General features: G+C 39.9%; 1 protein-coding gene across 2 annotated transcripts in view; it reads right to left on the bottom strand.

The window, feature by feature from the left end:
- Positions 1-20,084: 20,084 nt before the first annotated feature.
- GLT1D1 (glycosyltransferase 1 domain containing 1) overlaps positions 20,085-23,204 on the bottom strand; it is a 126,639-nt gene continuing 123,519 nt past the window's right edge. For both annotated transcript variants that reach the window (XM_056821910.1, XM_056821911.1), the window contains one exon: positions 20,085-22,984. In XM_056821910.1, the coding sequence (XP_056677888.1) occupies positions 22,838-22,984 (147 nt within the window). In that variant the 3' untranslated portion in view covers positions 20,085-22,837. The remainder of the gene's footprint in view (positions 22,985-23,204) is intronic.

Below are 23,204 nucleotides of genomic sequence, written 5' to 3'. Positions count from 1 at the left end.
GATCATACTTTTTTATTGAATTTTTAAAATTACATATAGAAATACTTTTTGACAATTGTTTTCTGATGTTTTGCAATTCAGATCCTCTCCTTCCCTCTCTTCCCCTCCCCAAATAATAGGTTATACAATACAAATGTCCATATTTCCCATGTCATTACTGAAGACATATCAAATACACAATAAAAAAAAAACTCATGAAGAAAATAAATGAAGGATGGTGTACTTTGATCTGCAATAGCTTCTTCATTGGCTGTGGATGGTGTTGTTTTGTTTTGTTTTCATCATGACTGCCTTGCGGTTTTATATATATAAATATATATTATAAATAACATATATAATAATATTTATATATTATATATAATAAATAATATATTTACATATATATTTAAATCCTTACTTCTGTCTTAGAATCAATACTGTGTATTGGTTCCAAAGCAGAAGAGTGGTAAGGGCTAGGCAATGGGGGTTAAGTGACTTGCCCAGAGTCACACAGCTGGGAAGTGTCTGAGGCCAGATTTGAACCTAGGACTGGCTCTCAATCCACTGAGCTACCCAGCTTCCCCCTTGTTCAACATTTTGATGGGCTTGAAATCTTCATCTCCACCATCTCTACCTCCCTAAGATGCAGCTTCAACATTATTTCTTCCATGAAACACATCAGCTAGAAATGAGCTTTCTCTCTCTGAAATCCTCAGAGGAGAGAGTTTGACATTCTGCAAAGCACCCTGGGATTGAAGATGAAGAGCTTGGGTTCAAATCCCAGTTGCCCCACTTATTATGGGACTTTAAGTACATCATTTCCCTTTACTGTGGCTTAGTTTACCATTAGTTGGTTTGTTTTGTTTTTTTTAAGATGGTGGAGCAAAGGAAGGACTAGACTTAGATATGCTCCAAGATTCCTTCCAGCTTTTTTCTTTTTTAAATTCTTACTTTTGTCATAGTAACAACTTTAAGACAAAAAGGCAAGGGCTAGACAAATGGGGGTAAGTGATTTTTCCAGGGTCACACAGCTAAGAAGTATCTAAGGTCAAATTTGAACTCGAGTCCTCTGTGTCCAGGTCTGATACTCTATTCCCTGAGTCATGAAGCCTTCTCTTTAATGTTATGTTCTTAAAGAGGTCCAGTTGTGTTATTCCCCAGATCAGGAAATTCCAATGGCTCCTTTTCAGGCATCTTACTTACACCCTTCACAAACTAGCTCCATCTTGGCTTTCCAGACTGCTTAATCACTTGTTCCCTTTACACTGTTTTAGCCAGATGAGGCCTAATGCTATTCCTTGTGTACAACATGGATCCAATAATAGTTAACATTGACATAGTACTTACTATGTGCTGAGCACTTTACATTTAGCATCTTATTTGTTCTTCACAACAACCTTGGGAAGAAGGTGGCATTATGATCCCTATTTTACAGATAAGGAAACTGAGGCAGACAGAAATGAAATAATTTGCCCAGAGTCACATAGCTAGCATCTGGGGACTTTGGATTGGAAGTCATCTTGACAGCAAACCCTCATGTTCTATTATCTGCTGAACCCATCAGCCCTCTGTCCAATCTTTATGCTTTTGCAAAGGGAATTTTCCTTACCTTGAGTATTATCCCTCACCATTTCTTCCTGTTAGAACTCCTACTTCCCTTCAAGCCTCTCAGCTCAATTACCACCTCCTACATGAAGCTAATCCCGATTCTTCTTTTTTTGTTAATTTCTCTGGCCTACGAGATTCTAGTGCCTTATTTTGTGAGTCTTGGGTTTCCTTTCCAGAATACATATTGCGTCCTGCCAGCAGAGCAAAAGTTCCTTGAAGACAAACACTATTTGTTTTTTTTCTTAAAGACCCCAGCCTCTGGGAGAGTGCCTGGCATGTGCTACCATAGTAGGGGCTTAATAAAGTTTATTAAGTTAAGCTGAACTACCTACCATTCTTTTCTTTATTTCCTCCATGGTTTTTTCTCTAGTGTAAGCAATATGTGTCCTCTTTCACAGCATGATGAACATGGAAACATGTATTATAGGATAATATGTGGACAAACTATATATTACCTGCCTTCTTGGGAAAGGAGGAGGCGTGAAAGAGATAGAGTGAGCATGGATTGGAAAATATTTTAAAATGATATTTATTTCAGTTGTATTGACATGTAAAAATTTTAAATTGAACCTACAATACTTAACATAGTTACCTTTATAATTATTGGTGTAGATTATATGCCCTACCACAGTATAAGCTCTTATACGTCAGATACCTTTTCACTCATCCAACCCTATTACCACTACATATATACTGTGGATTCATAGATACTTGGTATTTGCTAATGAGGGATATTTAGCTCATGTAACCTTGGATAAGTCACATAGCATCTCTGGGTCTTAGCTTCTACACTTATAAAAGCAGGGATTTGGACTACATGACAGATATAGATAATTAGACAGACATACAGACAGATAGAGATAGTCAGAAAGACAGAAAAATAAACAGAGAGGCAGATAGATAGATAGATAGATAGATAGATAGATAGATAGATAGATAGATAGATAGACTGACAGACAGACAAATGATAAACAGGCATAGATTCAAAGATAAAATAATAGATTAACAGATGATAGAGGAGAGATAGATGAGAGAGAGAGAGAGAGAGAGAGAGAGAGAGAGAGAGATGGATAGATAGATGGGTGGATGGATGGATGGATAGATAGATAGATAGATGGATGGATAGATAGATAGATAGATAGATAGATAGATAGATAGATAGATAGATAGACTGATGATAGAATAAAAGACAATAGATCAATAGATGAGAGAAAGACAGATAGAAAGATAGATAAAGACAGACATATAGAGAGAGAGAGAGAGATACAGACAGAGAGAGACAGATAGATAGATAGAAAGAGAGAGATAGACAGATAGACTAATGGATAGATAGATAGCAGACAGGAAGGTAAAATATAGCATATAGATAAGATAGTAGAGAGAAGCATTTTATAAACAGATAAATGGATAATAGAAAATAGAGAGATACATGATAGGCAATAGAATAATAGGTGATAAAAGTGGATAGATAATAGCATATAGGTAGATTATAGACTGATAGATAAGCTATAGATGGATGGATAGATAGATAACAGATAGGTAGACTGATATATGACCAATAAGCCATAGATTGTGCGGAGCAAAGTCCAGGGGGTGTCATTAAGCCTCGGTGTGGGTCTTTCCTGGAAGGCAGGGACCGTCTATATATGTATGTCTGTGTGCATATTTTGCAGTGTGTCCTACATGGGATGGATGCTCGGTGTTGGATTTGGGGCTTCTGCCCTCTTATGGTTTCTCGTCATGGCTACACCCTGCTCTCAATAGCTTCAGCCTTTTTTGGAAGCTAGTTTGCATTCCTTCCTCTTCCCCAAGACTTAGAGCCTCATCAGCAGCCAGGGACTAATGAGCAAAGATTTTTCTGCAAAATGTGAATGCATTTTTGCTCCCTCCCAGGATGTAATTGGTGCAGGGCGAATACCTTACTCTGTTCCACAGCAGAGACGTTCTGTCGATGGCTCCCTGTAGGACAATAGAATCCCCTGGTCCATATGTAGGAGCGGCAGGCAGCGACTTTCTGTTCCACAGCTCTAAAAACAGAGCAGAATGTACCTTATTATCATGTTTGCAGCAGGCAGGAGCCTTCTTTCACTGTAAACTCTCCTGACATTCCCAACTGAGATAATTATGGTGCTTAAGGGAACTTTTGGCCTCACTAAAAATACTTAGCAACAGTTTGTGCTGGTGAGGAATGTACACAGGCAGGTGATCTGAGAAAGAGAGCAGCCTCAGCCTTCTCCAGCTCATCAGAGAGCATTAAGGGACGCCTCTTGGATTGGGTTTGGTTTTTTGGTTGTTTTTTGTTTTTGTTTTTTGATGTGTATCTCTTGTCTCCCTGCCTCCTCATCTTCTCATACCCTCATGACCAAGTCTATCTTTGATGCCAGGAAGTTCCTTCGCACACCAGGAGAGGCTTTGCTTTCCTTCTGGCTGGATACAGAACAGCTCAGAGAGGAGATTGTATATTTCACCCATTCTGGCTTTGCTGCCACTTTCTTTGCAGGTCCAGTATCTTAGCTTCTGGTCTGCCTCTTCCCCAATTAGCCATGTGGACCTGCTCTGAGATGTTCTCTCTGAAACTCTGTGGACAGGGAGTTGGGGGGTTTGCTGGTCCAATCTGTACCCAATCAAGGATCTCTAGAACATCCCAGACAGGTGTCAATCTGGCTTCTTCTTGACAAATTCCAGCAGAATAGACTATAATGCCACTGACAGGCCATTCTGCTTGAGAAAACCCTTAATCATCAGAAACTTTTTTCCTAGCAAAGTCCACCAGTTAGGTGTGCCCAGTGGGGACAAGCAGACCAGAGCTAATCCTCTCACATAGTAGACCTTCAAATATTTAAAAGCAGCTAGCATATCCTCTCCTTAAGTCTCTGTTTCTCTGGGCTTAATATCCTCAGGCCCTCCTGATCCTCAGAGGGAATGTTCTTAAAGCCCTTGATAATCCCCATTGCCTTTCTCCAGAAATTTTCCTTGAAGTCCCAGCAAAAATCTTAGCTTTTACAGGAAGCCTTCCCAACCCCTCTTAATTCCAGTGTCTTCCCTCTGTTGGTTATTTTCTATTTATCCTGAATATAGCTTGCTTTGTATATAGTTGTTTGCATGTCATCTCCCCTGTTAGGGTTGCAAATTCCTTAAGGAGAGCATAATATCTGACACCTAGTAGGTCCTTAATGAATGTTTACTGATTGGTCATACTGATTGGTTATTGTCATTCTTGGACACCGAGAGATTACTACTACTACTACTGATTGGTGAATTATCAACATCCTCTCTAGAAATGTGGAAATTTTACAGAATTTATGTGGATCTTAAAAAAAAATACTTTCCATTTTAGAACCCATATTGGTTCAAAGTCAGGAATGGTAAGGGCTAGACAATGGGGGTTAAGTGACTTACCCAGGGTCACACAGCTAGAAAGTGTCTGAGGACAGATGGGAACCCAGGACTTCCCCTCTCAAAGTCTGGCTCTCCATCCACTGAGTCACCTACCTGCCCCTATGTGGGATCTTTTTAGCCTCAACCCCACCAAACCTTACTTTTGAACATGACTTGTTGATTCATCCTGGCAGAGTGTAATAAAGTGCCCACTATGTGAAAATGGTCCTTGCTAGGCACTCTAGGAGAAACTATGATATACAAAGTTCCCTTACTGTCCAAGGACATCACAGACTGATACTGACAATGCAAGGTAAACTGTTGGTGATGGGAGTGAGGCAAAAAGTGCTGGCGTTAATCTCCTCTAATAACAGTAGAGACATTGAAAGTTGTGAAGCAGAAGGTATAAGCTTGAGGCAAGCTCATAAAAACTGACCACAAGTTTTCCTACTTGTCCCTCCTCAAATTCTTTTTGTTATGCCCTGAAATTTGTAGTATGTTATATCATACAAATCAGTAGAAGGGAAGATCCCTATTCTTCTTATTTCCTAAGATCTTAGAGAAAGGAATTTTGTTATGTGGGTTTTAAAATTAATATTCAATAACTAAGTATCCTATTTTAAAAGTTGTATTAATAATAACTAAATTTAAAAAAAGAACTAGCTAAAAAGATGCTAACCCAGCCCTCTGATGAAAGAAGAGAGCAAGGGAGGCAGAACCTCAGAACTTATGCAAACGTGACCATGCAGCATGGTGGAATTTGGGGAAATACTAAGGGACTTCTGGGGGATGAAGTCCAAAGGTTCAAAATCTCCATTTATACAGTTATTTTTTTCAGGACATGAATAATGGGCTTATTTTTTCTCCAGTGTTGGCAAATATTGGCCTCTTGACCCTGGGCAAGAAACTTAATCTCTCAGATTTATCAAAATGGATATCATTTTGGATGAAGTGTAGGGCAATACCCAGACTGAAACTGAACCAGATTAAAATGTAATTGGAAACATTTAACCAAATAAATAAAAAGATAATAGGACATACATAATGTAAACATGGGGTTCTATAAGTTAATACATAGCCAGAAGAGATCTTTATGTACAGTTTAATGGTCCCTATTTCTATTTGAATTTGACACCACTCTAAGTCAACTCTACAATTAAGGTTCTGACTTGAATTGGTAACAGGAGTTTCCCATGCCAATGAAATCACAGGCAAATTTTTTATCCCTCATTTTGCATATATTTTTAATTTATTTGTCCATATAATTAATATATAATAATAATAAAATATTATTTTTCTTTCCCTCCAAAATTCCTCTTTTCCCAAAAAGAATTATCCCCAATGAGCTTAGCAACTTATTTGTCTTTATATTTTTGTCCAAGTGCTTAACACAAAGCAGGGGCTTAATTGAGTACTCATTGAATAGAACTGACTCAAATAAGTGTGAGAGCCAGCAATCAGTAGAAAAGATATCACTGAGGTAGCCTACCCAACAGGAAGAGGAAACTGGGAAAACATACAGCCAGGAATCAACAAATATCAGTACCAAGACAAGAGACAACCATACTCCTTTCCTACATGTCAAAATGCCAAGGCCCGTCAGCCGGGGCACAGGACATGAGTATATACTAAGATGGAGCTGTTGATTTTCTAGAAACTGGACTCTCACCAACCAGAAAGAATAGAATAAGAAAAAAAGGAATAAATTCCAGGCTGATGAAATTATACTAGACATCTTAATGAAAAAATGCTCAGTTCCCACTGAGCCATTAAATGATTGGTTTCCACATGGAAGCACCCATCTCGGGTGACAACTCTTTGACAAACTGTTTCTTTTTTTTTTTTTTCATGGAACTGTTCTGGATTTAAAAGATTAACCAAAAAAAGAAAGAAAAAAGAAAAAAAATAAAAGCTTGTCCTTAAAGGAGAACCTGTCTTGTGATTTTCACTTCACACCAATGAAAACTCAACTGGAAGGCTGGGACAAGGGAAAGGATAAGAATGGCTTGTTCTTCTGCACACATTCAACAGGAGTCACTAATCAACTATTCTTAGTTGATTTCATAGGATCATAGATTCATAACTAGAATAGACATTACAAACCATCTACCACACAACCTCTTCATTTTACAGATTAGGTGACTGAGGCACAGAGAGCTGAAACCCTCAACTTCACAAAAGATGGACAGCAGGGTTAGGATTTATTGTTTTCTTTTACTGATCTATCATTCTCATTATCCCTTCCAAATTATGCAATTTTTGAAGTGATACATATGAAATGAAAAATACAACCTTTAATATATACATACATGCATGTGTCAGGCAAAAACCAATTTCTACACTGGCCATGTCTCATTAACTTCATCACCAATCTGGCAGGAGGTGACTGATCTGTTTCATCTTTATTCTAAGATTTGAAACCAAATATTTTAGCTCTAATGCCATCCAATCAAACACAAATTATGAAGTGTTCCTATTATCTGCACATAGTAGATTGCAATCAGCATTGCTGGAAGGACCATCGAAATCAATGAGCTCACAAATTTGTTTGAGTGTCTAAGTATATGCTTGGTTCTACATTAAGTACTTGGCCTAAAAAGACTAACACTCCTTGCCTCCTTGCCTGCATCAAGTTTCCATTCTTCTGGGAGATATCCTCTAGAGACATTGTTCTTTTCATTACACCCATGGTGCCTCTACTAAAGTTTACTTATATAAAATGATACGGTAATACAATGGAGAAAGAATAGGACTTGGAGTCAGAAAGATCTGAGTTCAAATCCATATTTGAACTATATTAAAAAGGGCTTTAAAAGACTGCCTGCCCTTTGATCTAGTCATACCACTGCTGGGTTTATACCCACAAAGAGATCATAAGGGAAAAGACTGGTACAAAAATATTTATAGCCACGCTCTTTGTGATGGCAAAAATTTGGAAAATGAGGGGATGCCCTTTGATTAGGGAATGGCTGAACAAATTGTGGTATCTGTTGGTGATGGAATACAATTGTGCTCAAAGAAATAACGAACTGGAGGGATTCCATGTAAACTGGAACAACCTCCAGGAATTGATGCAGAGCAAAAGAAGCAGAACCAGGAGAACATTATACACAGAGACAGATATGTTGTGGCACAATCAAATGTAATGGACTTCTCTACTAGCAGCAATACAGTGATCCAGGACAATTCTGAGGGACTTATGAGAAAGATGCTATCCACATCCAGAGAAAGAACTGTGGGAATAGAAACACAGAAGAAAAACAACTGCTTGATTACATGGCTCAACGGGGATATGATTGGTGAAGTTGACTCTAAACAATCACCCTGGTGCAAATATCAATAATATGGAAATAGGTCTTGATCAATGACACATGTAAAACCCAATGTGTTCATTGGCTATGGGGGTGGGGGGGAGGGAAAGAACATGAATCATATAATCATGGAAATATTCTATATTAATTAATTAAATAAAATTCCCAATTAAAAAAATAAAGAAATATCTGAGTTCAAATCCAGCCTCAGATATTTACTAGCTGAGTGACCCTGGGCAAGATATTTAAATTCTGTCTCACTTTCCTCATCTATAAAATCAGCACCTACCTCCTAAGGTTGTTATGAAGATCAAATGGGTTAATATGTGCAAAGTGTTTTACAAATCTTATAGCATTAGCCATAAGCTGTTATAATCTCTTAAGAAAATTACAATTTACCTTCAACAACTTCTAGTTGTAAAACAGTATTCATTCACCTTCCCAGGGACTGACTTTTTCAAATTCTAGAGTTTGAGTCCATTGACAATGAAGAAATTAAGTTCATTTTCCATGACTTGGAAAAAAGAACTATATATATATATTTTTGGGCTAATTTGGTACCACTGAGACATTTAAATCACTCTAGTCAATTTTAGGTTGAAATTGGTCTCCCAATCGTCTGTAATTAATCTACTGAGCTTTCAAAAGAACTACAAAATATAATGGCTTAACATGTTGAAGATTCTTGGCCCCTGACACTTCTAATAATCTGACAGCCATTCAGCTCAACAGCTTACTTCAGAAGAGATGGGAAGCCACACTGATGGTTCTGGTCCATTAAGCATCTTTGACTGGAAAGCTATTCCAAGTCTACTCTTAAAATCCTTGGAGATAGCAGTTCCAGGCTAGGCTAAGCCAGTACAGTCAGGTGATGGCACAGTGGATAGGGCACTGGGCTTGGAATCAGGAAGACCTGGGTTCAAATTTGGTTTCAGATGCCATCTGTGTGACCTTGAATGAGCCACTTAACCCTATCTCCCTCATTTTCCTCATCTGTCAAATGAGCTGGAGATGGAAATGGCAAACCACTTCAAAATGTCTCCCAAGAAAACCCCAAATAGGGTCATGAAAAGTTGGACATGACTGAACAAAAATAAATCCTTCTTCATTCTGTTTCTTTCCCTCTATCCTCTAAGTAGCTTGTACAGATTAGTCTGCTTGCTGTCTTCCCCATTATGAGCTCCTTAAAGGCAGAGACTTTATTTTATTTATATGTTTATATATCCCCAGCACTTAATATAGAGCCCAGCACACAGAAGGGACTTAATAAATATTTATTGCTTGAGTGACACAATTTTTAAAAAATCCTTACCTTCCATTTTGAATCCATACTGTATATTGGTTCCAAGGCAGGAGTGGTAAGGGCTAGGCAATGGGGGTAAAGGGACTTGCCCAGAGTCACACAGCTAGGAAGGATCTGAGGCCACCCAATACCTTTTGCCTACTGACTTTGTCATTTCTGCCCCAAAGCAGTGCAGCTGGGTGAGAAATGAAAAGATGGTTGGAGCTGAGATCTCTCCTTCCATAGAGATTTTGGAGTTTACAGCTCTGCCCTCCATTCAGAAGGATAAAGAGTGGTGATAAGGTGGAATACCAAGACTGATAGGATCTTGTAAAAAGAGGAGTTTTCCTAATCCTCTAAAATGATGAGTTTTCCTAATATTGAGCTTCCTAGGGCTTGGTAGTGAAATCAGAAGTCCCTGAATTCTGCAACTAGGTGAGAAAAGTGTCATTGAATATGTTCTCTCAGCTACAGATTTGACAGGCATGCCACCTATGGCTTTATCCAAGTCTGATATGAATGTTAAACAGCCCAGAACCAAGCACAGCTCCTTAAATTGGGGCATTAAGTGGTATCACTTTAGAGAACCCCAAGGCACTAACTCAGTTCAACAAACTTTTATAAAGCATTCAATATGTGCAAAGAGCTGGGAACCCAAATATCTAAATAAAACCATCAAGGAGTTTATATTTCAAAAAATATATAATTTAAGCATGGGGGGTGAGGATAAGTTTGGGATCCAGGGGCTGAGCTAGACTGTAATCTACTAGACCAGTGATGGCTAATCTTATTGAAATAGAATGCTGTGTCCCTCCCCTCCCTGAAGTGTCAGGCACACCCCAACTTTACCTTACCCCATACAGGGGAAGGGGGAAGCACTCCCATTGGGCTGCTGGGTGGAGGGACGGGATGGGTGAAATGAGGAATGTCCTCAACAAGTATAGAGAAGGGGAGGGGTATAACCTGAGCTCTCTGCTCCCCTCCAGCTCTGCTGCCTGTGAACCACCCACCTTATCCCCTGTGCTCTCCCATTGGGCTGCTGGGTAGAGGGGAAGGGGAGAGGGGAAGAGGAGCAGCTCTGTCCAAATCCCTCTGCCTTACTAATAACAAACTCTGAAGGAGGGGGTGGGGTGCAGCTGTGTGCCCACAGAGTGCTCTGTGTGCCTTCTTTGACACCAATGTCATAGGTTCACCATTACTGACCTAGATCCTTGTATGCCATGACTGATGGCCCAGTAGATACAATCTGCCTTTAAGGAGGGACTATATACCCACCTGCCAATAACATAGTGGGAAGGATAACTACTTTCATGCATTCAACCTATTTTGTGCAGACAAAAATACAAGGCACTTTATTTACAGTAACTAAGGCATAGTTCCTGACCTCACAAATTTCACAGGTTTGCATGAGGATGTGGGGAGAAGATACGAAAGACAGAAAATACTTAATAGTGTGCATAAGTTAAGTGTATTAGGGTACATCTAAGTATCACAGTGGACAGAGCACCAAGCCTGGAGGTGGGAGGATCTGGGTTCAAATCTGACCTCAGGTATTTCCTAGCTGTGTGATCCTGGGCAAGTCACTAAACCCTAATTACCTAGCCTTTGCTCTTCTGTCTTAGAACTAAGGCAGAAAGTAAAAGGTTGTTTGTTTTTTAATGTAGTAGAGTAGCAAAAATAAGTAAGATAGGGATGTTGAGGTAAGTTATAACCCACCAAAGAGGATCAGGGTAACACTTTGTAAAAGAGATACCATTGGAACTGTGCTTTATGATGAACAATGGAAAGTGAATTTAGAGACAGAAGACCTGAGCTCAAGCCATAGGTCCACGATTTAAAATGTGTGTGACCATGGGCAAGCATCCTGACTTCTTTGGGCATGAGGCTCCTAATAAGTAAAGATGATAGATATGAATTAGATAAACCTTAAGGCTCCTTATAGATTCAAATCTATAGGAGAAAGAGGGAAGATATTCTAGGCATGGAGACCCAAAGAGTATAGAGTACCCTAGTTTACCCTAATATTAATACTATTAGGCACCTTCATAGTACAGTGGATAGAGTTTCAGACCTGGAGACATCTTCTGAATTCAAATCTGGCCTCATAAACTTACTGTGTGGCCCTTGGCATTCACTTAACCCTGTTGCCCTCAGTTTCCTCATTTGCAAAATGAGCTGGAGAAGGAAATGGCAAACTAGCTGGGTGACCTTGAGCAAGTCACTTAACCCTGTTGCCCTCAGTTTCCTCATCTGTAAAATGAGCTGGAGAAGGAAATGGCAAACCACACCAATATCTCTTCCAAGACAACTTCAAATGGGGTCATGAAGAGTGGGGCATAACCAAAAAATGACCAAACAACATTAATACTATTAGTTTTAGAGGCAATACTGTAAATTAAGGAAAGCCCTGGTTTTGCTGCCAGAAGACCTAACTTCGCACCCCAGCTCTCCTAATTACTTATGAGTGGCCTTATCCAAACCCCTTCATTTCTGTAAGCCTGTTTTCTCATTTTTCAAATAAGGAGTTGGATTAAATGATCTCTGAGATCCTATAAAGCCCCTTAAATCCTTGCCAACTCTCAGTTTTTGCCATCCCAGGTTCTACCGCCAGATGGCTCCAAAGGGCCTTGGGCATCTCTACCATCTCCTTAAAGGAACCTCTCCTACCCCTTCCCTGATCCTGTTAGTCAGCTTTCTCAGAATGGGTGTTACTTCTGACCACAGATGTAGCAATTTTCAATCTTTCTATAAACTCTCCTATAAAAAGGTTCAGCCCTAAAAATTACAGCTAGTATTTATTGTAAACTTTAAGGTTTGCAAAGTGTTTTATGAATATTTTCTCACTTGGTCTTCACAACACTCCCTAGGAGATAGGTGCTATTATTACATCCATTTTACAGATGAGGAAACTGAGGCAGACAGTGGTTCAATGACTGGTCCAGGACCAAACATCTAGGAACTGCCTGAGGTCGGATTTGAACTCATATTCCTGACTACCCCATGGTCACAGTTTTATTCTCTACTGCTACCTTGCTGCCATAATGTAAACCAGTTAGGGTTAGTATTTTCCGATCTACTTTCCCCTCCTAGATTTACAGCTGGGAGGGAACTCAGAGGCCATCTAGCTGTGTTCCTTTATTGCTATTATTTTGGAAAGATATTCATTTGCTGAGGCATGAGTCATTGTGGACTCATTGGCTTTTCCAACAACCAGATTAAGTCATGGCGGAACTATGGCTTGGATTGCTCTGGGGGTTGAATAGAGGCACATACTTTGGAAATCAATAAATAATGGGTGTGGGCGAAGAGGTGTGGGGGAAAGAAGATGAGCAGAGGGCTTGGCTGAGGTAGACCGGCAGTTTCAACAGATGGTTACCCAGAATTCTACAGATGAAAATGTCTTTATGGGTTCTTCTTGGGCTTTGAGAAAGTGATTGGATTTAGAATAATAGGACCAAGTCAGCAAGCAGCTTTCCTAGCTTGCCTTCTAATTTGCATTCCCCCACTTTTCTAGCCTCTTATAAACAAACGTGGTTATTAGTCTATCTGATTGTAGGAAACACAATATATTTCTGCCCTAAAGTGTCAAAAAAAAAAAAGGCATGAAATCAAATATACAGAAACAAGTCGATGTGGAAAGCTTATTTCATAGTAAGCACGATTTTTGTAATAGTGCATCCTTTCCCAAAGAGCTTAGAGCTATTTCTAATGCTTCCATGCCTAGGAAGGCATGATTGTGTTAGAAATATTTTTTTCTAAAGAGGAAGCTTTTGTAATTGAGCAGAATTGTGTAATTTGTGAGAAAGTAGTATTGCTTTCAGCTCATGGACATCTCGGCCTGGAATAGGTTGAATTATAAAATAATCTTTCAAAAAGCTGGTGGTTATAGACAAAGATGCAAAGATACAGCCTCCCCTACAAAATCCACTTTTTTAAAGGGCCAAATTACCAGAGACTCTGCCAGCATCCATCAAGGGAAGGAGAAAAAGTGTGGGCAAAGGGCATAGGCATTTATTAAGCATCCGCTATATGCCAGATGGGGTAGGTAGGTGATATAGTAGATAGAACACTAGACCTGAAGTCAGGGAAGATCTGAGTTCAAATCTTCCTTCAAACAATTTCTAGATTAGATGTGTGGATTAGATCGAGGATCAGGTGGTTGTTCCCACCACATACACAACATGATTGGCTGGACATTATTCTGAATGAATACTATAATCCTGTCAATCCCCATAATGTCTACATGCCCATGGACCACCCCCCAGAGGACAAGAAGACCCAGTAGATGCACCTACAGCCTCCTCATCACTCACCTGGTCCCTTATTCCCCCAGAGCTGAGTTTGGATTTGGTGGGGAGGCTTTCGTCAGACCTGCCCTTTCCCTCTAGGTCTGTGTGTAGTTAGCAGTAACAAACATGGAGAGAAAGGGAGTAGCCTGGGAGAGTTCCAGCTGGCCTAGAGACACTGATACCTCTCTCCCTCTCCTCCACCTTCGTCAATGGGACTTCTCACTGGAGTCGCCATTTTCAATTTACTCCTTTTGCATTAACACAGCATCCCATAAAGGAGGGATGGTTCCTGTCCAGCTTCTCTGCTTCTCCCCAGAACTCTTATTTTTTGAATTTTTTCATTCATTTTGGATTGTACTTGTGGCTCCTCCCAGCTCATATCTTTCTCCCAGCCCTGGGAAGTTGGTTTGAACTCATGGCCTAAAGGTCCCCTTCCAGTTCCTAACCACATTCCATCACCATTCTCCAGCTACGAAGCCTAGTCCAAGTTTCCAGTGTGGTGTAAGATTGGGCAGTGGCTTGCCCTCAAGAGCCCCATCTTTTCCATTCCTCTCCCTTTGGGGCATCACATCTGTTCATATTTCCCTGTTTTTTTATAGCCCCACCACTTTGTTGTGGGTTTTGATTATGATCCTGTGATGCCCAGGGTGGATACCCAGGGTGGGGAGGGAGAATAAAGGGAAGACTGCTCAGCTGGGGAGAAAACAGGTAAATGATTGCTTGGCTTTGCTCCCTTGCATCCCTAACTCATGCTTTTAGAGGGTCTTGAGGATCCCTCCTGTGCTCTGTGGGCTGCCTAGGCTCAGAGCTAAAGATTGCGCAACCTTTCCCACCCTCCTTAGGGCTCCTCTTTGGTGGAAATCAGGTGTACTTGGGGCCTGGTTTAGTCCTGAGTTAAAAAGTATCTTTTGTCAGTCCCAATTCAGTTCTCATCTCTTTAAGCTTCGTGCACCTGATTGGTGACTCTCCCCTGGATGCGCTAACTTCCTTTGATTCCCTCTTTCTGGCCAGAGTGTGAGAAGATCTTTATTTAAAGAGAACTCCCTATTTATTTGAACAAAAATCCAGTTAATATATATATATTTTAAAACCATCACCTTCCGTCTTGGAGTCAATACTGTGTATTGGCTCCAAGGCAGAAGAGTGGTAAGGACTAGGCAATGGGGGTCAAGTGACTTGCCCAGGGTCACACAGCTGGGAAGTATCTGAGACCAGATTTGAACCTAAGACCCAGTTAATATATTAATGTGAAATAAACCCTCTAGTACCTTGATTTGTTTGCCAAAACTATGATGTAGTAAAGATGAAGTAGCTTAAAAAAAAAAAGATGTGTGGATTAGATACTGGTAAGATTAAACACTGGAAAACTCATTTAACCACTATTTGCTTCATCTGTAAAATGGGGATATATGGAGAAGGAAATGGCAAACCACATCAGAATTTTTGCAAGAAAACCCCATGGACAAAAAGTAGAGCTGGGCTCGACTGAATTCACACTGCCAGGCACTGTGCCAGGCATCAACTCTGTGAGATAGGTACTATTATTATTTCTGGAATTTTTAACTGGAAATGGTTTGTGGCACCCTGGACCATTATTCTGGGAAGTGTATTATACTCAAAACAACGGGACAGCCAGTATATAACATACAAGAACTAGCCTCACGTGAGTCACCTGTAGCATTACTGAAAGTCGCCCTCATGTTTAAAATTACCTATAGGGGCAGCTAACTGGCTCAGTAAATAGAGAGCCAGGCTTGGAGATGGGAGGCCCTGCGTTTAAATGTGACCTCAGACAATTCCTAGCTTTGTGACTAACTGCAAATGCCGAGTCCTTACTATTCTGTTGCCGTGGAACCAAGACTTAGTACCAACTCTAAGTCAGAAAAAAAAATTATCCATGGATTCTCTCCAGTTCAACTAATTGTACTCTTAGTCAAATATGAATTCAATTATCTGATGCACTGTATATGTTCTGTTCTATGTTAAGGAATCCCACTTCACCTGCCTTTCTAGTACCTGCAATAACACACTGGCTGCCTTTTTATTGGTGGTAAGAACTTCGTCAATTACTAGAGTTTATCTCAATCACAATAGTCAATAAAAGCTTAATTTTACCGTCATGTTTCACTTACCTGAAAGGAACCTGAAGGGAGGATGGGCTAAAAGCCATCCTCCTGGGCTGTGTGTTTTTAATTCAGAAGACACAGGGCTTGAGGGGTTAATCAATAGAAAGCACTGGCTGAGAACTTGCATTAAAAATAAGGATTTACAAAGGCTCTGAGTGGGCCTTCAGCCTTAAATAATATTTTTACCTAATTTAAAGAAAAAACATTAAATTATGCATATTTTTAAAAATAAGGATTATGGGGTGATGAAGGAGAACTATATAAGACTGACCTGAAAAGTGAAATGAAAAAAACTTCTGCAAAAAATAAGATTTTTCCGGGGTAGCCAGCTGGCTCAGTAGATAAAGCCAGACATAGCGTCAGGATAGGGAGATATAGATAGGTAGGTAAGTAGATAGGTAGTTGGATAGATAGATAGATAGATAGATAGATAGATAGATAGATAGATAGATAGATAGATAGTCAGATGTATGTATATATGGATGGATGGATGGATGGATGGATGGATGGATGGATGGATGGATGGATGGATGATGGATGGATGGATAGAGATGGATAGATAGAGAGATGGATAGAGAGATGGATTAGATAGAGATAGATAGATAGATAGATAGATAGATAGATAGATGGACAGACAGACGGATGGATACACACATACATATATACATACATATATAGATACAGAGATAGAGATATATGATTTGCTGCATTAGAAACATTGTCCATAGCTCAAAGGAAAGGCATTTCTGTCCATTTATTGCACTGAAGTCTCCAAAAGCATTTTTCTGTGAAGGCTACAAATGCAGAACTATATGAAACCTCCTTTGGGGGCTATAGTTCTGGAGTCTACACCAAATATAATCCACCTCAAGAAGCGGGAGGAATGAGGTTTAGTCTGCCATTGGCTTCCCAGGAAAAGAAGGTGAGGCAGGGTAAGACCTTGCATTGACAGTTGCTGATAAATGAGAGATGGTGCCTTTACCTAATGGAATGGCAACAGAGGAAAGATGTTGAATAACTATACTTGGTCTTAGTAATAGTGCAGGTTTCCCTAGAGGACAATGGATTCTTTGGGTGCTAGTTACTTCCTGGGGAAGGGCAGGCTGATTTGAGACAGATTTTTCTGAAGGGAAGATTTAGAGAATAGTAGTGGAAGTATTAGCTGTGGTATTCCTTGTTTCAGAGGTCAAGAAGGTAATGAAATAAACCACTCAATAGAAAAGTTGGGTAGAGCTTGGGTGGAATTTAGTTTCATTTTTTTTGTGCTCTACAGTATTTAATAGATGAATCAAGGAAGTAACTGAATAAAGGGATTAGACTAGACCTTAGAGCTTCCTTCAGACTCTAAAATGCTAAAATCCTGTGACAATTTCTATATACGATATATGTGTATGTGGTTTTATATACATGCATGTATAGAGTAATTTTATACATACATGTGTACACACATATACGTAGGTGTCCTAAAAGTCTTATACACTTATCTAAGGACTTTATATTATATATGTAATATATTATATATGATATATATTTATATAAGGATTATATATAACATTCCTATATATGTACATGTATGTATGTATATAGTGCTTATATTGCTATTTCTTGCCTAGGAATAACATTCCATGATTTACAGCCAAGGGTCAGCAAATGATGACCCAGAGGTCAAATCCAGCCTGCCCCCTCTTTTTTTATGGCTTTTGTACCATTAAATATGGGCTCATTCTTAGCTGGTGGGCCATTCAAAAGCAGATGGAGGGCTAGATTTGCTAACCTCTTTTTTTTTTCAAGTTCTAGAGTTTCTCGCTAATGGAAATTCTTCCTGATTCCTGCCCCTCGAGTTGTCTGTGTTCTTTCTACATTTTCAAGTTATTGGGAAGACTTGGAGTTGGGAAGGCCCAAGTTCAAATCCAGGTCACTCAACTTATTTTGGCTTATTTCTTAGTCTCTAAAAGGGAGTTTGACCTACCTCCCAGGGTTGTTGTGAGGGTCAGATGAGGTAGCACATATAATGTGTTTTGAAAATGTTGTGCTATCTAAATGTCCTCAATTATTACTATGCATATTTTCCACTGACATCTGTGTATGTATTTTTTCTTCCCAGTAGATGCAAGTTCTTTGAAGGCTGACCCTATTTTGTTGGGTTTTTTTTTTACAACTAAACCTTGCATAGTTGTTTGCATATTTTGTTGTTCAATCACTTTAGTGTTGTCCAACTCCTGACCCCATTTGGCACTTTCTTGGCAGAGATACTGGCATGGTTTGCCATTTCCTTCTCCAATGTGTTCTCTTTTTCCAGATGAGGAAACTGAGGCTAACAAGGGTCAAGTGACTTGACCAGGGTCAAACAGTCTGAGGCTGGATTTGAACTACAGAAAATAATACTTCTTGAATCTAGGTCTGGTGCTCTATCCACTGCATCACCTTACTGTCCTAGATTACATATAATAGGCAATACATAGATGTTTGTTGAAGGGGCAGTCAGGTGGCTCAGTGGAATGAGAGTTAGACCTTGTGTAATGAGGTCTTAGTTTCAAATCTGGCCTGACTTTCAAACTGTGTGGCCCTGGGCAATTCAATTAACCCCTATTGCCTAGCCTATACCCTATTCTATTGCTTCTTGGAACCAATACAAAGTATTGATTCTCCACCTCACAGTTATCAGATTGTCCAATATTACAGTAAATGAAAGTAAGCAATGTTGGAGGGGATGTGGCAAAATTGGGACACTAATGCATTGCTGGTGGAGTTGTGAATCGATCCAACCATTCTGCAAGGCAATTTGGAACTATGCCCAAAGGGCTATAAAATTGTACTTTGATCCAGTAATACCACTATTGGGTCTGTATCCCAAAGATATTTTTAAAAAGTGTGTGTGGGGAGAACTTTCTTATACAAAAATATTGATAGCTGCTTTTTTTTTGTGGTGGCAAAAAATTGAAAATTGAGGGGATGTCCATCAACCGGGGAATGGCTGAACAAATTGTGGTGAATGCTGATGATGGAATAACTATTGTACAAGAAGAATCAATGAATAGGATGATTTCAGAAAAGAGCCAGAAAGATCTGCATGAATTGATGATTCAGAGAGAACATTGTATACAGTAACAGCAATATTGTGTCATGATTAACTGTGAAAGACTTCGCTACTCTCATCAATGCAATGATCCAGGACAGTTCTGAGGGACTTACGAGAAAGAATACTATCCACATCCAGAGAAAGAATTGTTGGACTAGGAATGCAGATGAAAGCATGATTTACCAGTGGTTTATTTGGGGTTTTGGTTTTATATGATTAATCATTGGCAAAAATCAACAATATGGAAATATGTTTTGCACGATGATACATGTGTAACCCAGGGGAATAAAATCCAAAGTATTGATGCTAAGGAGAGTAAGGGTTTAAAAAATAGATATTTGAATGAGAACCCCAAACCATGCCAGTGGTCGAAGCGTGCCCTGACTGACTGATGCATGGACTTAAATTCTTAAATGTAATTCTAATTTTGGTGTTATAACAAAGTTACTAACATTTTCACAGTCCTCAGAATTGATGATCCATTCAAATCTAAGACACGGTTCATGTTGCTGCCTGCTCCCCTCTTTTCTAAATCCACCCCAATAAAAGGAAGACGGGGAACATTCTGTATGGAAGTGGCACACTCCCCCTAATTTCACTGACCATAAGAGCTGAGCCGATCAATTAGGAGAGTTGCGTGCCTTTACCAACCACAATTATACCATACAGAAGATCCTCCTTTTCCCTACCATTTAAAAATTTTAGCATCTCAACTCTATCTGGAAATTCAGTCATCATGTCAAGGTCCAAGGCCCTTTTTAGTGTATGCTGTGTACCATGGCTAAGTGAAAGCTATAAATGGAATATTTAAACAGGAATTTAACTGAGTATGAAACAGTCCTGAGCAGAAGCTTCGGAGAAAACTACAATTTATTTTATGCCCATAATCTATTTTTAAATGGTATGCGTTTTAAATCCCTCTGAATACCAGGCCTGGCTGTTTTCTTATTAACATGGGCCAGATGTTAAGATGTTCAGGAGGGGAAGAGATTGTCTCTTTACATAACAGTTTATAAAATAAACAATGACAACTTTTTCTGTATTATTGATGGTGAAACTTTTTTTATTGTCTTAAAAATATGTTCCTTTACCAAAGGACTCTAGTGTACATTTTTTAAATAAAAGCATAAATTAATGATAGGGCATTTTTTGATGCCATTCAATGAAAGATTGAGCCAGGTTTCCCAACAATCAGCATTCTATAATAGCAGCAATATTTGACAGAAAATGGATCAATACAAGATACAGTGGTCCCTCCTATTTGGACCATTTTGCTAAAGCCAGCTTTATTTGCATTAAAAAATCACACCCTACCTGAATCCAACTAATGGGTTTTGCCATCCTATCTCTGGCTATAGTCGTGGCATCTCAAACCCCTTCGCCCCTTAGACAAAGCAGAGATTGCTGCAAGGTCCTCCACCAAAGGCTCTTAGAAGCTGTAGACCCCCACAGCTCACCCAGAAAGGCGTTTGGGGAATGGGCCTGTGTTCAGAAGAAATGCCTGAGCTAAAGATGGTGGAATGTTACACCAAAGGGCTGAATAGAAAAAGCAAACTTCTTGTCCCTCTCCTTTGCAAGTTATTCTCCGAATTCGTCTGCTTTCAGATCTATTTTTGAAATTTCAAAACAGATATGTTTTAGCCCATTATTTTAAAAATAGAAAGACTGAGAAGCAGTGGGTCAAAAACTTCCAAACCTGCCTCTGAAAGCACCACCATCTCTGGTCACTACTGTCAGGCATCACAGCAGCAAGACAGCTTTACACAAAGGACTTTCCCAAGTGGGGCATGGGTGGCCCCATAAAACTTCTGCTTATTTAACTCCATGTTTTTACACAAAGCACTTGAGGGCCTACACTCTGGGTTGCAATTAATTGGTTTGCTCCCTTTCCCTTAACTGGGGGGTGACAGCACATCCATGGAAATAAGCCAACTGCTATCTAAAACAAAGACTTTTCAAGGCAAATTCAGAGGCAGTCCCAGAAATAAGCATTATTGAACTTGGGAGCTGGGAAGATCTGAGTTTGAATCTTGCCTCAGACACTGACTAGCTGTGTGACTCTGGGTAAGTCACTTAACTTTTCCAGCTTCAGTCATCTAATCTGTAAAATGGGGATAACATCATTTACTTTCTAGGGTTGTTGTGAGCATTAAATAATATATGTAAGGCGCTTTGCAAATCTTAAAGCGCTCTATAGATGCTAATTATTGATGGTTGCTGGTTACGTGAACATTACTATAATGTAAATGTGTGTTAACACAAAAGGCAGTGTGCTTTAATGGATAGGGAACAGTCCCAGAACTAGAACAGACATGGGTTCAGGTCCTACCTCTGACACATATTGACTTGTGACCTAGAGCCGGTCATAGCCTCCTAGCGTGTCAGGTGCCTAACACTGTTACAATGGCCATGTGAATTGCTAGAGGGAATTTCCTCGCCTGGGAGTTCTCGATCCCAATGAAATCACAGATCCAATTCCCATCCCTAGAGTACATTGACAATAAAGGGAAGCTATTGCACAATGAAAAGTTTAAGCTGAATGATACATATAACAAAGGGTGAATGGTTTTCTTGCCCAATGGGCCCCCTGTGTCTGCCACAGTCCTGAGTAGGAAGTCACAGAGCTGGTGTACCCCAGATCAGCCTCTTCCAGATGAAGGGTGACCCTGGGCTCCTCCAGATTCCATGGCATCTTCCAAGAAAGGCTCAACCCTCCACACCACCACTATCCCACCCCCTCAAATGGGAACAAGGAGCCAACTCTACTGAGTTTTACTACATCTTCTGGGTTCCATTGAGCATCTTTTAATTACATAATTGATGAATCAAAAGATGCCAAAGCAAGAAGGCATTTCATATCACTGTTCTAAGTGCTATGGACTCAAAGTAATATCTCACTTCAATGCTTCAGGGATCTGGGACATTATGGGCAGGAGTACTCCATCCCCTGGCACAGATCATACCCTCTCCAAGATCCAGCAGATGGACCCTATGAGCGTGTTGGCCAAAAAATGCATCACATTGAAGTCAACCTGATGGGCCCCTCTGAACATGGGCTGATCCTTATGCAACCCCCAAATCCCCTCCAATGCCCCCAAGGGGGTATCAGAGTAGGACTCCAGTGAAAGAAGTCCATCTATAGGTCCTTTAAAACATTAAGTACCAATCGGCCAAAGACGGTTAGCCCTTATATCTAATATTTCAAATGTCTTGTGTTTGTATTCCTCGAAATGAAATACCAAAATATTAATTGAATTCACTTAACAAAAAAAAAAAAACCACAAAGGATATTTTCCCTTTGAGGTTGCCTTTTATTTCCCATTTTAAAAAATATTGTTGGCTACTGGCCAACTATAAGATGTGTGTATGTGGTGGTAGAGGGGTGGGTGGATTAGGTATGAGCTCACTGGAGGTCTTTCTGCCTGAAAACTAGAACTATGCCCTTTGGGGACAGATTCTTTAAGCCCCAGTTCCCCTGAAAACCAATTCCCCTGAAAGTAGCTTCAGAACCTCTATCACAGTCACTTGTTACAACTCACTGGGGATGTTACTTGACAGGACAATCGTAAAGTACTAGATGGATTCATAACGTCGGGGTTTGAATGACATCCCATGCCTGAACATCTGGCCCCCTCTAAGATTCCAATGAAACTTTGCTGAAAGGGACCTCACTGACTTAAAACCAGGTCTGATTGTAAGACCCACAGATTGTGGTTTATAATTGTTTTAAAGTAACACACGAGTACTAGATTGATAGGACGCACATTTTCCTAACATTCGATGATTCACTGAAGTTTCCGCAGAAGATTTTGATAGGTGTCTCGCTCCAATTTCCATGAATGGCATGATCTCACGTACTCTTTGCCTTTCGTCACAATTTCCTTTTCTAATGCTGGATCATTAACCAGTCTTTTGGCCTGCTGAATGAATTCCTGAGAGGAAGGGGATGGGTGGTAGTGGGGTGGAGAGAAAAAAAAGGAAAAAAATCATTCATTAGGAATAGAGTCTCTGTACATAACCATGAGATTGTTTACCTACTCAACCTTCTGGTCTTCCTTCTGCCAGTCTCCTCTTTCCCAGGAAAAACTGCCTGGGCTTTAACACTTCAAAGATACAGGACTGAGTCAGAGGAGGAGCTCCTAGCACCACCAC

This window comes from Monodelphis domestica, chromosome 3, assembly GCF_027887165.1.
Source record: "Monodelphis domestica isolate mMonDom1 chromosome 3, mMonDom1.pri, whole genome shotgun sequence".
Taxonomy (NCBI): Eukaryota; Metazoa; Chordata; class Mammalia; order Didelphimorphia; family Didelphidae; genus Monodelphis; species Monodelphis domestica.
The sequence above is the reverse complement of the archived record's forward strand: the minus strand, read 5'-3'. Positions and strand labels throughout refer to the sequence as shown.